Source organism: Passer montanus, unplaced genomic scaffold, assembly GCF_014805655.1.
Source record: "Passer montanus isolate IOZ18808 unplaced genomic scaffold, ASM1480565v1 scaffold3, whole genome shotgun sequence".
Classification (NCBI taxonomy): domain Eukaryota; kingdom Metazoa; phylum Chordata; class Aves; order Passeriformes; family Passeridae; genus Passer; species Passer montanus.
The window spans coordinates 10,201,548-10,216,436 of NW_024367707.1; the positions used below are offsets into that span (position 1 = coordinate 10,201,548).

Consider the following 14,889-nt stretch of genomic DNA (forward strand, 5'->3'; position numbering starts at 1 on the left):
TTTTGAGCTAAAATGAAGTAAAACAGCCTTCAGCAACGATTTTTCTGTCATGTGAGAAAGTGTTGATACAAAACTGATGAATGAAAGTCTGAGTGTCTGAAGCAGTTACCACTCCCAGATATGTGCTCTGATCCTGTGTGGAGAAGTGGATTGTGTCTTCCACTGCTCTGCTGGAAGCATGCTGGGCTTCCCCTCTGGAGCATGGTGAAGCACTCCCGAGCCAGGAAGGGGAACCCACTGGTGCAGCCTCGAGATCACTGGAGTCTTTGAGCAGGGTCCCTGTGGCACAGAGCTCTGTAAAAGGACTGATAATGCAATAATTCACCAAATCACACACTACCAATTGCAATACTGATTGAAGCTAACTGGTTGAGGTCAGTCTCTTTAATTGCATTACAAATTTACACTCTCTAAAGGAGTATGTGCTGTGCAATGATGAATTTGGCAGTCAGACAGCTACATTATTTTGTCATAACAAAGCATCTGAATGTAGACTTGCCTGCCTTTCTGTAGGAGAAGCAGGTGTATTTGTTTTATTCTGAGTGGTTTATGAAATGAATGTTGCCAAAGAGCTGAATTCATGCAGTATAGTCTCAGGTGAGTGTGGGTTAATCACAAGAGCCAGGGGAAATATGTCTTTCTTAGGCAAAATCTCTTTCAGACATTTTCATTACATGAAGGCCTGTAGATTTGTAGATATAAGGCCAGGTGTGCACATGAAGAGCAAACTTAGGATGCCATTTTCAAAGAAGTTGAAGATGCTTAGGCGTCATTGAAATGCAGTTTGCAATTAATTAAACCTTCAGTAATTTTTGTTTTCCATAAATTAATATTTATTTTCTGTGTTGAAATAATAACAAGTACATTTCTTAAGTAAAATGTTTTGCTGTTAGGTGCAGGACATGACAGAAGAAACTTTAGTTAAACACCATCAGAAAAATAATAATTTATCTACTTGTATATTTGTTTTTAACAGTTATTCAAATTTTTGTTCAGCCTTTGAAGGACAAGCAAAATATTGAAATTAAGCTCCGTCTAGGAATAAAATAAAAATTAAAACCTCCAGTGATTGTTCTACAGGATACATTTTTGGAACATAGCTGATATTACTATTAATCTTTTCAGAAAACGGTGGGCCTTTTTCCCCCCCCCACATTTTGATTATATTCTTCTCACAGATAGCTGTTCTTACTTGAGTTTATTTGTATCTCTTTTCATTTTAATATCCTTCTGTCCCAAGGGTTTCTCTGACAAGGTAAAAAAACATAGCATTGGTAGGCTTCTGTGATTCAATATCTAGAGCATCACAAATCATGGTCATATCATGAAAGACATTTGAACTTTTCCTTAAGCCCCTTGGTTAAAAGAGGCTGCTTGGAAACCTGTCTGCTCTCTAATCCTTGGGAACATACATCAGTGAGCCAGAGACATGATCTATAAAAATTCTTGACGGAAAAAAATAGATGTTTCATAAAAATAAGGCCTTGTGAAAGTAAAGGTGGAATTCATCCAGAGGGACTTTTTTTTTGGGCTATTGTTTGTGGCTATCAGAGGTTAAAGAGCTGACAGAAAAAAACTTCAAAACCAAACCACAAACATTCACAGTTGCCTTCCTTTTCCTTTAATACAGACATAATTTGGTTGTTTCAGCTTGAGTGCCCTCCTTCTTCACTCTGTGACAGCTGGGAGAAACATTATTAAAGTAAAAGGATTTGTGATTCTTCTTTTCATGATGTGGCTTGTAGCAAAGATGATTTGGAATGAAGCTCCCACAGAGACAAGCATGCAGGACAATCCCTCAGGAAGAGAGACTCATTTCTTAGTTATTTAGGTGTTTGGCTTTTTAAAGATTGCAAACAGGAAAATTAGACTCCAGTAATTTGCTTCAAATTTCACTTTAAACAGGTCTTTAAAACAAACTCATGTGTTAATATGGGAAATGATTGTATATCTTACTACACAAAGATTTTGCCTGTTGATTATAAAAAAAGAGAGACAGAGGGCTCCTGGGTGACTATTTGCTTATAATCATATGGTCATTATGTTATGATAAGAATTCTTTTTTTAATGCTGGAAAATGTGACTTTTATAACCAGCAGAAATTATATGTATCTATGTTAGAAAGGATAGTTAGGAAATCAATAAAAATGGAGAGAGGAGAAAATTTGGCATGAAAGCATGAGTGTTGGCAGTTTCCCCAGGATTATATTTTTTAAATACCTGTTGCTAATGAATGACAGATCATAGTGCAGCCTAGAGCGGGGCCAGGAAGGATGGACCACCACAATACCATTTGTGGCAATCTGTGGTAAGGTAGGCTGGGCAAACACGGCTTTAAAATCAACAGTGAAGAGTGTTGACCCTCCCTCTTGATATGCTTCAATGGAATTTTGATAAGTTTGGTGAAATGATCAGAACAATTTTAGAAAAAGTAACTTCTCATTGTATCCATCTAATGTGACACAGATATGTCACTTGTTCTATTAAATCTGAAACTAAAACTACTTTAATACAAAATATTTTCAAAATCTGGAGTTCCTTGGTGTTTATGTTGTTATTAAGAATTCCTTCCTAGCTGTTAATTGATAATCAAAGTTACTACTGCAATTAGTGAAAAGTTGTTGAAAAGTCTGTTGGATGATGTCTCTACAATCTCATACATCAAGTACATCCCTTAATCTAAGGGAAACTCTTCACTGACAGTGCCTGCTTTGTTGTATCTCACAGCTCCCAACCCACCCACCATTCGAGAAGAGCTCTGCACAGCCTCCTATGACACCATTACTGTGCACTGGACTTCAGATGATGAGTTCAGTGTGGTTTCTTATGAGCTGCAGTACACCATCTTCACTGGACAAGCCAACGTTGTTAGTGAGTATAAACCTTCTCTTTTCTTGCGAGTATAAACCTTCTTTTTCATAGAAACCTTACGGTTTCTATGAAAACCAAGTGTCGTTAAATATAAATATAAATATGTCAACAACAAAAGGACAAATTATTTTCTAGAAAGATTTAAAGCCAAAATTTTCAATCCAAACCAATAATGACTTTAAAAGCATCCCAAGTCCCTTTTTGCAGATGCAGCAAGTTCGAAGATCTCAGTTCCATTCTCTGTACTAGTCAGGCAGTGTGCAAATGGGAACCTGTGTTGAACTGGTCATTAGTTAGAACTGCAGCCCCATTGTCATTTATAGAAACTTGATATCTGGACCTTTGTCTGAAATACTGATTAAGTCCTTCCCTCTGATTTTTATTGTCTTCAAGGCTACAAACCATAGGTCTCAGTGCACTACAAGATAAGTCAGAAAACACCAGTGGAAAAACAATTTATAAAATAACTTGGTTTCATTTAAAATGAGATTAAGAAACATTATGTATTTTGTATTATAGCACATTTTTTATGGGTACACTCTCTGTTTTGAGTCTATGACTTTCTTTAATGTCCGAATTTACTTAATTAGATTTTGGATTGCTTTATTGTTTAATAACTACTCCTCACATAAAAAATATATATTGTCCAGTCTTAGGTCAGGAAGTCAATGTTTCTGGATTCAGTGTTCTACAATCATTAGGGTCATTGACTATGAATTTGGAGAAGTCATTCAGCTTCTTCCTGGTTGCTGTATATTTAATGGACGAGCTGACACAGACTTGTTTTATTAAACAAGGATTCTGAAATGAGCCAAATCAATCAAAATGTGGAGTTGGTTCAAGTCAATACATATTTAGACAAGGAAGTCATCGCCACAGGGGTTTGGTGTGTTTTTGAGTTCAAGAGATGCCTGGACAGATCATGCAAGAAAAATACACTGAGAGCAATGAAGTGCAATGAAGTTGCTCTGGAAGTGCCAGAGCTGTAAGTTGTTGATGCCTGGGAGAGCAAGGTGAGAAATGATCAGTGTATGCTTTCCCTGTTCCTTGAAACCTTTGTACACCCTCATGTTTCCCCACCATCAAATACCCTGGCCATGCACTGAGATAGATAGGCTTAGTTGTGAGACAGGGCAGAAATGGTTTTCTTCTTGCAAATTTTTTTGTAAGAAGAAAATTTGTTGAGATACTTTGATGAAAGTCAGTGCTGTGGGCATGTTTACATGCTTTATGTCAGTGGAAAAATGGTGGTGCATGCCAAGTTTGAGTAGTGAGCCAAACTCTCCCACTGACTCCTCTGTTACTGTGTGCACCTCGTCTTCTCCATCACTGAGCAGGGGTTTATTTTCCAAGCCATCTGAAAGGACATCTGAGGATTCATGGGCTGGCATTTTAATACCTTTTTTAAATAGCATACTGTGAATGTATTACAGTATTCAGGACTGAATTAAAAATGAAGATGGATTATTGAAAATTTGATGAATGTTTTGTTAAAACCTCCATTTAATATTTCCCTTAAGAGCCTGATTTTGAAGAACACACTGCACAATTTAAGGCTGTTGGAAAGACCAAATAAACTTCAACACATGCTTCTACATCTGAGCAAGCTGGATAATAAAAATTCTAATAGTAACTTTTCAAAAATTGAAGCAAGGTAGATAAGGAAGGAAAACCTTCCCTGATAAATCACTACCAAGCAGAGATGACAATGATAAGCTGGTGTTGCTTGTTTTCTAGTTCATTTTTATCTATGGCTTTATGCTGTGCAAGTCGATTATTGGCATTATGTATGAACATGGCAGCAGCAAAAGATGTGCCATTTCCACAGCCTTGGGTTGTGGGATTTCATTCCTTGCTTACTAGTGAATAAATAACAAGGTATTTCTATTTTAGGCTGTAGTGCAGGTTTCCCATGTGGAGGTGAAAGCTTTGATCTGAAAAACCTATATCAATAAGTCTGCTTTCAGGGATGCACTATAATTTTCAAGCATAGCATGAGGTGCTCAGTATGCAGTCTGAACTTTCATATTATCATTTTGCAAAAATAGTTAATTAAAATTTTGAAGAGTAAACAAATTAACACTGTAAGAAACTTTGTTTACAAAATGCTCTGAAGACCGTAAATGAAAGTAGAAAGAAACTAAAGAATGGCTTTTGGTTTTGGGGGGTTTTTTGGGTGGTATTTTTGTTTTTTATTTTGTTTTGTTTGGATTTTTGTTTTGGGGTACTTAACAAAGCCAGTTCTTATGCAAATATCCTGGTTTAATTGAAAGCTATAAGGTTAACCTAGATAAATACGTGCATGTGTAAGTATATGTGAAAGGCCTTTCAAAATGTTGTTTGGGGTACTTAACAAAGCCAGTTCTTATGCAAATATCCTGGTTTAATTGAAATACGTGCATGTGTAAGTATATGTAAAAGGCCTTTCAAAATGTTCCAAAGCCTATTTTTAAATACCATTATTTAATATAGACTTGAACCCCTCTAATGGTGATCTTCTGGCCAACACGTTACAAATCTGCCAGGGTTTCTAAAATATGAGATTATCCCAGGTCATTCCAAATTACACTGGTATTGGAGATTTACCCACTAACCTCGTGGAATCATAGGACCACTTAGGTTGGAAAAGGCCCCTAAGATAATTGAGTTCATCCATTAACTTAACACTGCCAAGTCCACCACTAAAATGTGGCCCTAAATGTCACATCCACACGACTTTTGAATCCCTCCAGGAATGGTGACACCACCACTTCCCTGGACAGTCTGTTCCAACGCTGGACCAGCCTTTCCATGAAAAATTTTTTTCTTAATATCCAATCTAAACCTCCCCTGGTACAGCTTGAGACTGTTTCTTCTTGCCCTGTCAATCCCATCCTCATTTTGCTTAGAACACTGCTTGGATGTTTATTCACTTTGTTACATTCTATTCTTGATCCTGCAGAAGGATTTAGCATCACACCTGTTACAAATGGCATTCCAAGGCTGTTCTTAGATACCTTGGTAGTGCTGTTGAACACAGAGAGCTGCTCTCACTGTAAGTGGCATGAACAGGTGTTGCACTGCAGCCTTCAAGTTTTGATGAGGATAGGTTTGTGTTTTGGGGTTTTTTTAATCCTGTTTTAGATTTGGGGTTAGCACAAATTTCCTCATATTTATGGCATACACATGCTGCTGCACATAACTGTATTTTTATTTCTCTGTCATATCCCAAAAATTTCCATTGGTATTGTGTGTTGCATCTAGCAGATAATGTAAACAGGTTCATAGATTGGCTTCAGTTCCGTGGGTTTTTAGCTATGAATTAGTCACCAGGGAATAGCTCAAGTAGTGCATTAAACCAACAAGCTTTTTCCCTCGAGACAATAAGAATCACTTTGCATACATACCCACCTACCGTGCTAATGGAGGCTGTTATTTTGGAATGTTTCTTAAACCACATAGCCAGCCTGACTGCACTTTCCACTCACAGTACATTTCCCCCACCAGAGGCATATATCATCCAGAGATTGCTAAGAATTCAGTAACAAAAACAAGCAATACTATGTTTTTTTAGTATATTTTCTATCCAACATAATCAACTATATTCTTTTTTATTAACTGAAAAATTGGAAAGTTAACATTTGATGGCCAAGGTCCAAATAGAGTATTTCATTTGAGTTCTATTTCATACAGGAAAGATTATTTCCAAATGTGGCCACACTTCTTGGCTATTGAATGCTTGGCAGACCTGCTCTGTGCATAAGAGCAATACGGAACTCTAGATTAAGTAGGCTTTTACTAAAGCAGTTGTTCTCAGAGTTATACCATTTGTACATTTGCATTTCTGAGAGGCAGCTAATCACCTGCAATCTGAATAGGTAAAAGCTTCTAAAATTACTTTGTCACGAGCTAACTAATGTGCATTATAATTTCTTTACCCCATTTCAATAGATTTTGAAGCATTCATTGAGTATGCCCTTTCTTAACATCATAGATTTGTTAAAGTCTCTTTCTGGATGGTTCAAATTTTTCTCTAGCTCTGATAAAAGATTCTTCAGGAAAATATATCTCTCCCTTCTAGATGAAGAGCAGCAAATTATTCTCTTACCTGGTGAAAGAAATCAGGGATAATTAGTTATACAGTCTAATTTCTAAAAAATCACTCTGTGAAGGATGCAGTGTACTACTGTCAGAACCTTTTCATGTTACAGGACTTCTCTTTCTTTAAGAAAGGATAAAAGTTTTTGAAAGGACCTGAGACAATTAGGAGCCCAAACTTCCATGAAAAATAGTGAATTTATGAGTCACCAAATAATTTTTTTAATATTCTAGACTTTACCTCTTTCTGGAAGTTTTATTTTAATAAAAACAGATTCCTTCAGAAACAAAAATAAAAACAGATTCCTTCAGAAACAGTCTTCAGATTTCTACTAGAGATTTTAGAGATTTTTACTTAATCTGGAATATTTAATGGCACAAAAGCAAATTTGAGATAAAACCAGGAAAACTTCTGCATCTTAAAAAATATAAAAATACTGTATTTCTTTAAAAAATTCAATGTGGTTTTCAGAAATCCTGCATATATTTTTTTTCAGATGGTAATGGAGAGTAGGGGTGGAGAGCTATCTGTTACTTTCACCTACCTTATTTGCTCTACCAATTTGAATTGGTAATAGTTTATTTAAATAAAACATTTTACAATAATTAAAATACTCAAGAGATTACCTAACCTTCCCATGACTTTTGTGGTCCTTTTCCAGTTTTCAAGAAAATATTTTATTAAAATCTATCAGTGTAAATTTTAGGAGGATTTACGCCTTGGGATTTTTCCCATCTGTTTTTTAAAGTGCATCAACAGCCAACACCAGGGAAATAGCTTTACGAATTATTACCTCCAGACTCTGAGAAACTTGTTTTGAAAACTCACACATCCTGTATGGACATCACTGTGCTCACTGCACCATTCCAGGATGTAATTTAAATTCTCTACATTTTTGTAGGCTACAGTTTTAAAATACATTGTTTTACCATCTGCATAACCCTGTAAAAAGCCCTGGGTTTTTGAAACAAGAAACCTGAATGCAGCCTGGATTAGGAGTGGGTACAATAGGAGACCCTTGGCTCCTGCTGTTGCACCAGTGAGGAGATGTGTACTTTTCCACTTCACCTGCTGCCACCGGCAGGGAATGGAGAGGGCAAACACTTCCCCTGGATCCCAGTGTGATCAGGCTGCTTGTTCATTTCCCTGAACTTCCTTAATCATATTCTTTTGTATTCAGAGAAGAAAGGCTGTCCTGACAGGGCATAACTGGAGACAAATTCCTTTGATGCAGCGACAAATTATTCTTTCATACGTAAATGCTTAACTTGGCTGCTACAAGTAACTATTCACCCTTTTGAAGGAGTTTGGACTTGTAGTTTGGCATCATCAATACTTCATTCCCAGGATGTTTGAATCAAAGTACAATTTAAAGCCTGTTACCAAAGAGCTGGCAGTCAGAAAGCAGAAGAACATATCACTGAGTCCTTTGGTGCAGAGGCAAGAGCTGAGCTTTTTAAGACAGCAAGGATTGTCAAGTAAAGTAACCGAGTCAGTCACTGCACATCCAGCATTTATTGCACATCAGTAGTCTGGGATGCCTAAGAGTGGAAGGACAAAGAAAAGAAACCTAAGATGTATTCTGTCATCAAAGAGGATAGAGCTTTCCTCTAGAACATGAGTCAGGTCAAACAGGAGGTTTCTGGCTCTCTCTATTGACTGTGCAAAGTGTTTAGGGTAGGTAAGGCCTTCAGTGATTATTGGACGTGTATTAATCCACATAGCCAGGAGGAGGGAATGAACTCGAGAGGAGACTCATAGCAATGCAACACTTTACTGTCCTTTATATACTTATTTGGATCAAAGTTTTATACTTTGTTAAGGAGCAATCGGCCTCTGGAGGGTATCGTAAAAAGTGTAATGAAGGTCTTAAAAATGTGCCAATTAGAGAATTATAGTGAGTAATACAAAACTACAGTTTCTAGATGAGTTTGCAAAACTCTGGGCATTTCTGTGTCTGCCTAATGGTCAGTTTATATATGGCTTATACATACCACAGAACTTGCTTTCAAAGTGTGGTTGTGGTTGGAGAAGACACTTCTAGGACCACAGTCTGTGTCCATCCCACTGATTGTCATATGTTATTTGGCATCCCATCAGAGGTATCTTAGTTAAAGACTCCTTGATCTTACTGAATTTCTTTTAAATCCAGTGCTTTGTTTTATTTTCACATACCTTAATTTATTTTGCAATAGCATCTATGAGTCCAGTAACGGATGGTCTCAATGCAAAATCACTGTGGTAGTTCAGGTACAGAAGTGTGCAATTGATATCTGTGGCAAACTGGGAAAAGATGAGATTTCCTCTGAGTAGTCTGTGAAATATCTTATGTCAGGAAGCTTCTTCCTTTATTTTCTTTCTTCCTCATAGAAAACTCATTCACACACAGCCTAAAGAAATCAATATAATTTGGTGTTATGGCTCAGTGAGAGAAGACATGGACAGATGTTGCTTTAAGGAGTTCACTACAAGTGCTGGTGGAGTTACCGTGGGGTATAAAGTAGGGTTCTTTTTCTTCATGAGAAAGGCAGATAATTGTTCTATACAATCATATATATATATATGTATGTATGTATGTATGTATGTATGTATGTATGTATGTATATAAAATTATCTACAGATGGGTGATTCATCTCACGTCATTTTAGATACCTGAAATTTGAGATCTCACCTATGTTGATCACCTAGGCTTCCTCTGTGGACAAGAAAAGAGAGGCATTTGCAGTTGGTAGGATGTTCACACCTGGGAAAGTGAAAGAAACTACTAACTGATTTCTTCCTTTCCTCAGAGAACAGAAAAATAGGCTCAGCATTTTGTAGCTCTTCATCAGGTGGCAAGATAGAATGAATCCAACCTGAAACTGTGCCACAATTCCCCATTTGCACAGCAGGATGAATCTCTGTTCTGCCTGCCTCTCAAAAATACTTTGTAATGTAAGAAAATTTTGAGACACAAACATCATAATACTTAGATTGAAATCTGGAATTTAAATTCTGTTTCTAATGATCTTTTGTTATGAAAAGCATACATCACATTAGAAAGGAATCTCACAGTATGGCCATGAATTGTCTATGAGTCTGAAAACCTGTATCACAGATCTCCTTTCAAGTTTTGTAACCAGTAGCCTTTACATTTTATTTTACATAAAGTTTTGGTATTGTCTGATATGTAGAGCTGAATTACTACTGAGTTCTAAAAGATTGTCTTCGTTAGTGGTTTGCTGTTAGAACATTCATTAAAAGCTGAAAGCTGTCTGCAAACAAGCTGCATAACAACAGATTCCATAATGTGTTCTATGCCCAGTAAAGACAGAAGCCAAGAAGTCTGTCAGCCTTTCTCTGTTCCATTTTCCAGCCTTACATATGTGCACACACGCATACACTTCCACTTGCATCTATCTATTTCTGGCTGTAAAACCATATAAAATGTTGTGAATAGATATACTCTTCATAAATGTTAAATTTTTTCTTTATGTAAACGTCTATAATAAGAGGTTGGGGAATCCATTAGACCAGGAGCTGTTCCAAATGTACAGTGATGGGTGATTGACTGCCATTGCATTTATATCACAGTAGGAAAAACTTGCAAAGATTAAAAAGTTCACTTTAATAGGGTATTTTCCTGATTTGTTTATGATATTGGTACTGCCTTATTTTGCTTACTTCCTGTGTGTTATACTTCTGTGGTAGGCATCAAATGTAAGCCAAATATAAACCAAAAAGGTTTATAAATGGAAGATTTTCCAGCTCTTTCCCAGCTGGCATCTCAGCATGAGGACATAAATCAAAAAGTTGCATCCATTAAATTTACTGGCTTAGATTACTTTCTGGCAAAGTCTGAAGTGCAAGAGCCAAGGGTTTCCCTGAAGCCCATGCTCTACCCTGTTTGGCCTCCCATGATTTGCTTCAGATTCTGAAGAATGCATACCTGGGGACTGTCAGCAAAGGTGCCTCCCCAGCCCTCCTGGCTTTACTGCTCACGTTCGTTTTCTGAGGTTTAAACTGAGTTCATTAATCCAAACAGTAGATTGATGGGATCTCCATAATCCTCCAGTTCTTAAGCAATAAAGAATGCCTTGTGTTGGGATATGAAAAATCTCAGACTGCTAGTGTCTCCACTGAGCCATTTCTTAAATGCCCATTTTTTATGGTTCACTTCACAGAGCAAGAATTTAAAAGGTACCTTGGCTGCAGGTTGATAAAATGAATTAGTGGCTTTAAGTAGTGGCTCAGTAAACGTAACAACACTTTAAAAGGTACAGAAGCAAAGTTCATGTTGGTCGCTGGGTGCCTGGGAATGCTCTAAATGTCCCTCTGTGTGTTTTGTGTGCCATGACTGATGTGCTCTGTTCAAAATTGCAGGTTTATGCAACTCAGCCGACAGCTGGATGATTGTTCCTAATATCAAACAAAACCACTACACGGTGCACGGGTTACAGAGTGGCACGAAGTACATCTTCATTGTCAAGGCCATTAATCAGGCTGGCAGCCGCAGCAGCGAGCCTGGCAAGCTCAAGACAAACAGTGAGTAACACAAAATCAGGATGCACTGAGTCTTCTCCTTTCTGGCCTACCTTTTTAGGTCAGATCTTTGGGAAATACAAGAGAACAGAGACATTCAACTCTTTTAAAGTGCTTTCCAAAATTAGAGCTACTTATTTAACATAATTCAAGATTCCCTTAGTCTTCTGTAGTGTAGAAAATATGTTGGGAGTTTTATTTTGAGAGATATATCTGTAGTCTGGTCACAGGAAATATCATATAGGAATGAAGACATCATATGTGAAATGGTTGAAAATAGCCTTTTGTGGTTTTGTTTTAATATCCTCTTTATTCTTTTTCCTCTACAAAGCAAAAACTTTTCTTATGTTTGCAGTCAAACATTTTATTTTTGTGTCGTGTTCATAAGATAATTGCTAGTCTAATTTTATCCTCCAAAATTATGTCTTTTTTAGGACATTAGAAAACTTAGCTTCAACCCCTTCATTTTTTTAATGGAGTTCAGCAAGGTGATAGACTAGTCAGAGATCCCACTTCAAAAAAACAATGGTTACTCAAATTATTAGCAGATGTAGAATAGCATAGACTAGTTTTCAGCTGTTTTTTCCTCTTGCCCAAGCTAATACTTCAGTCACATAGTCATCATGGGCAGCTCTGCGGGCTGCAAAGAAAACACTGGGATTTGTGCATCTTCTGAAACCTGCTTATTGTAGGGGAGAGTGATAGAGAGTGGTGCAAGAAGGAGTCTGAAGAGAATGGCATGTACACCTTTCTAGTTTCCTCCTGTTTGCTATTAACTTGTGTGATGTGACCAGACACAATTTAGTACAGAGACATCGCTCAGATACTGCTCCAGCACACAAGGGCTACTAAGCAGTTGGAAAGGCAGGCAGGAGGTTATGTTACTGCTGTCAGGTAGTAAGAAATAGTCCCCAAATAATTTGCAATGGGTTCATTCTATGTTTGGTCATAATATGCAGCTAAATGCACATTGCAAAAGTAGGTAGCCCTGAACAGTCTACATCTTATTTTAAGTACATGTGCCAGTGCCTCACACAGGTTTCATGAGAGATCTAATTTAAATTTTCTGTGCATGCCATTAAATCTTCTGATTACATTTTTTTCCCCTTGGTATGAAAGACAGTAAGAAGAGAAAAGTGCTTTGCTGGACCACTTGTGGAGTTGTACTTTTCTAGTTGTCTCTTGGTGGAGGTAAATGATCATTCTGCTTCCTGACACAATGAGCAAGCCTGTCAGAATTGTGGTGGGCTTTATATATCTACAAGGTTTGGTTTACCAAAAAGCTTCCTGTTATTGTCTACAAACCTTGTGTTACACCGAAGATACTTGCCAAGAGCAACAGCCTGAGTAATGTTATTGCACCATATTATTTGGACCAAGTTACAGTTCACTTCCTTCCTGTTAATGCACAGTATCCAACACCACATGGGCATCCTTCCAAAGCAATCCTGAATTGTTGACTGTGCTTGTTGCAAATAAAGCTGTCAGTGAACAAAGAGACAAGTCTAGTTCTTCTTATTTTCAAACTAATTTTGTGGGATTTGAAAACATACTTTTTGTAGAAATGATGAAGATGTTATTATGGAGCTTTGCCCCTAGAGAATTAATAGAACACAAGTTATTCTAAATCTAATATGCTGTGAAAAAAGCAACCCTCAGACCTTTATTAGCATGTATATTGGTTTCAATTACATGCAAGAATTAGAGTATTCTGGTTACCTCTAGGTCAGAGATAATGGACAAGATGATTATGTAGGCTCTTTTCAGGGATTATCGACACAGGGAAGTTAGTGCACAATGAAGCTGACAGTAAACCGACAATGCAATAGAAACTAGCTATTGCAGGGACGACACAGGGAAGTTAGTGCACAATGAAGCTGACAGTAAACCATGCAATGCAATAGAAACTAACTATTGCAGGGAGCAGGATAGGTTAGTCTGTCTCAAGAATGCTTGAGAGGAGGAAATTAATATGGTTATGTAATCCTGTGGGCTTCTTAGAGGCTTGCTAATCCACTCTCCTTCTAAAAATCAAAGCCAAACCATTCTGCTGTCATCTCTGCATCTCTAGGTCAGCCATTTAAACTGGACCCCAAATCTGCTCATAGAAAATTGAAAGTGTCTCATGATAACTTGACGGTGGAACGGGATGAAACATCATCCAAAAAGAGTCACACACCAGAGCGATTCACGAGCCAAGGGAGCTATGGAGTAGCTGGCAACGTGTTCATCGACAGCGGGCGGCACTACTGGGAAGTGGTTATAAGCGGGAGCACATGGTACGTATATAAAAATATATGTGGAAAGAATCACTAGTTCCCACCACACAGGTGCTGGCACAGTTTCTCTGACAGAGACCAGTAGCGGAGACATCAGGAACAGTATATGAGCAGGCCAAGCATGTATTTTCAAATAGTTTGTCAGACGAGTTTCCCAATGTCCAGCACTTTTGGACTCCAGAAATAAATCTGTCAGATTATGCATCTTTGTATTTAGCAGCTTTCACAGGACTTTTACTCCACAGCTGGGGTTGGTTGTTTTTTTGAACCCACATACAGTATTTATTAAGACTTTTTTTTAATTTGAGGGATCAAAAACTTCCATCTTGTTTACATAGAGATAACTATATAAATGTGATCATTTCTCTACTAAATGTAAAAGATTTTCTGTCCTTCATGATGAAAAAAATAAATAAAACTGAGGACAACTTGATGATCCAGTTTAACAGGGGCAGAGGTCAGACTTGCTTTTGGGAAGGGGACGTGAAGTAGCAGAGCTGTAGGTCTGTGCCCCGGGGAATGAAGCAAGGGGCAGGAAACAGAAGACTGCTTTCCTTCGCTTCTGAATGATCCTCTGTGTCACACAGAGGTGTATTTCAGAGGGCCTTTAGTCAATGGAAGAGATGTTATCCTTTGGTATTCAAAGACACCATGATGAAAGTTAATGGAGTGGAAAATCAGTGGGGTCTTCAGGTATTTCCCACCGTCTCAAAGAAGCAAAATGCTGTTTGTCTGTGCCAGTCCTAAGGGATGGGGAAAAAAGTCTTACGACAGATTAATCTCTGTCGGTTGAAAGTCCAACAAATACTGCAGTGTCTCTAGAACGTGAGGAACTTTTACATTTCTGTTATATATGACATATCAGGTATTTTTCCTCAGTATCCTTTAATGAGAATATTTTCACAATCCTTCTGCTCTGCACATCTTGCCATAAATTATGGTTTGCAGAGCAAATGTCTTCACCTACGGTTGCTTAACTTGGCCTGAAACCCAGTCTCAAAAATGTTCATTTGAATCTGAAAACCACACCAACATCTGGCAAAACATATTTGAAAGTGGCAAAATGGGGGCGGGGGGGAGATGTTTAATGTGTCCTTTGATGTTTACTCTTGCATTCCTTCTTCAGGGCCACATATTAAA

The 14,889-nt window shown here is 37.7% G+C and overlaps 1 protein-coding gene across 4 annotated transcripts in view; it reads left to right on the forward strand.

The window, feature by feature from the left end:
• MID1 (midline 1) overlaps window positions 1–14,889 on the forward strand; it is a 238,773-nt gene that overhangs the window by 220,148 nt on the left and 3,736 nt on the right. For all 4 annotated transcript variants that reach the window (XM_039714476.1, XM_039714475.1, XM_039714474.1 and 1 more), the window contains exons 7-9: window positions 2,728–2,871; window positions 11,312–11,473; window positions 13,542–13,749. In XM_039714476.1, the coding sequence (XP_039570410.1) occupies window positions 2,728–2,871; window positions 11,312–11,473; window positions 13,542–13,749 (514 nt within the window). The remainder of the gene's footprint in view (window positions 1–2,727; window positions 2,872–11,311; window positions 11,474–13,541; window positions 13,750–14,889) is intronic.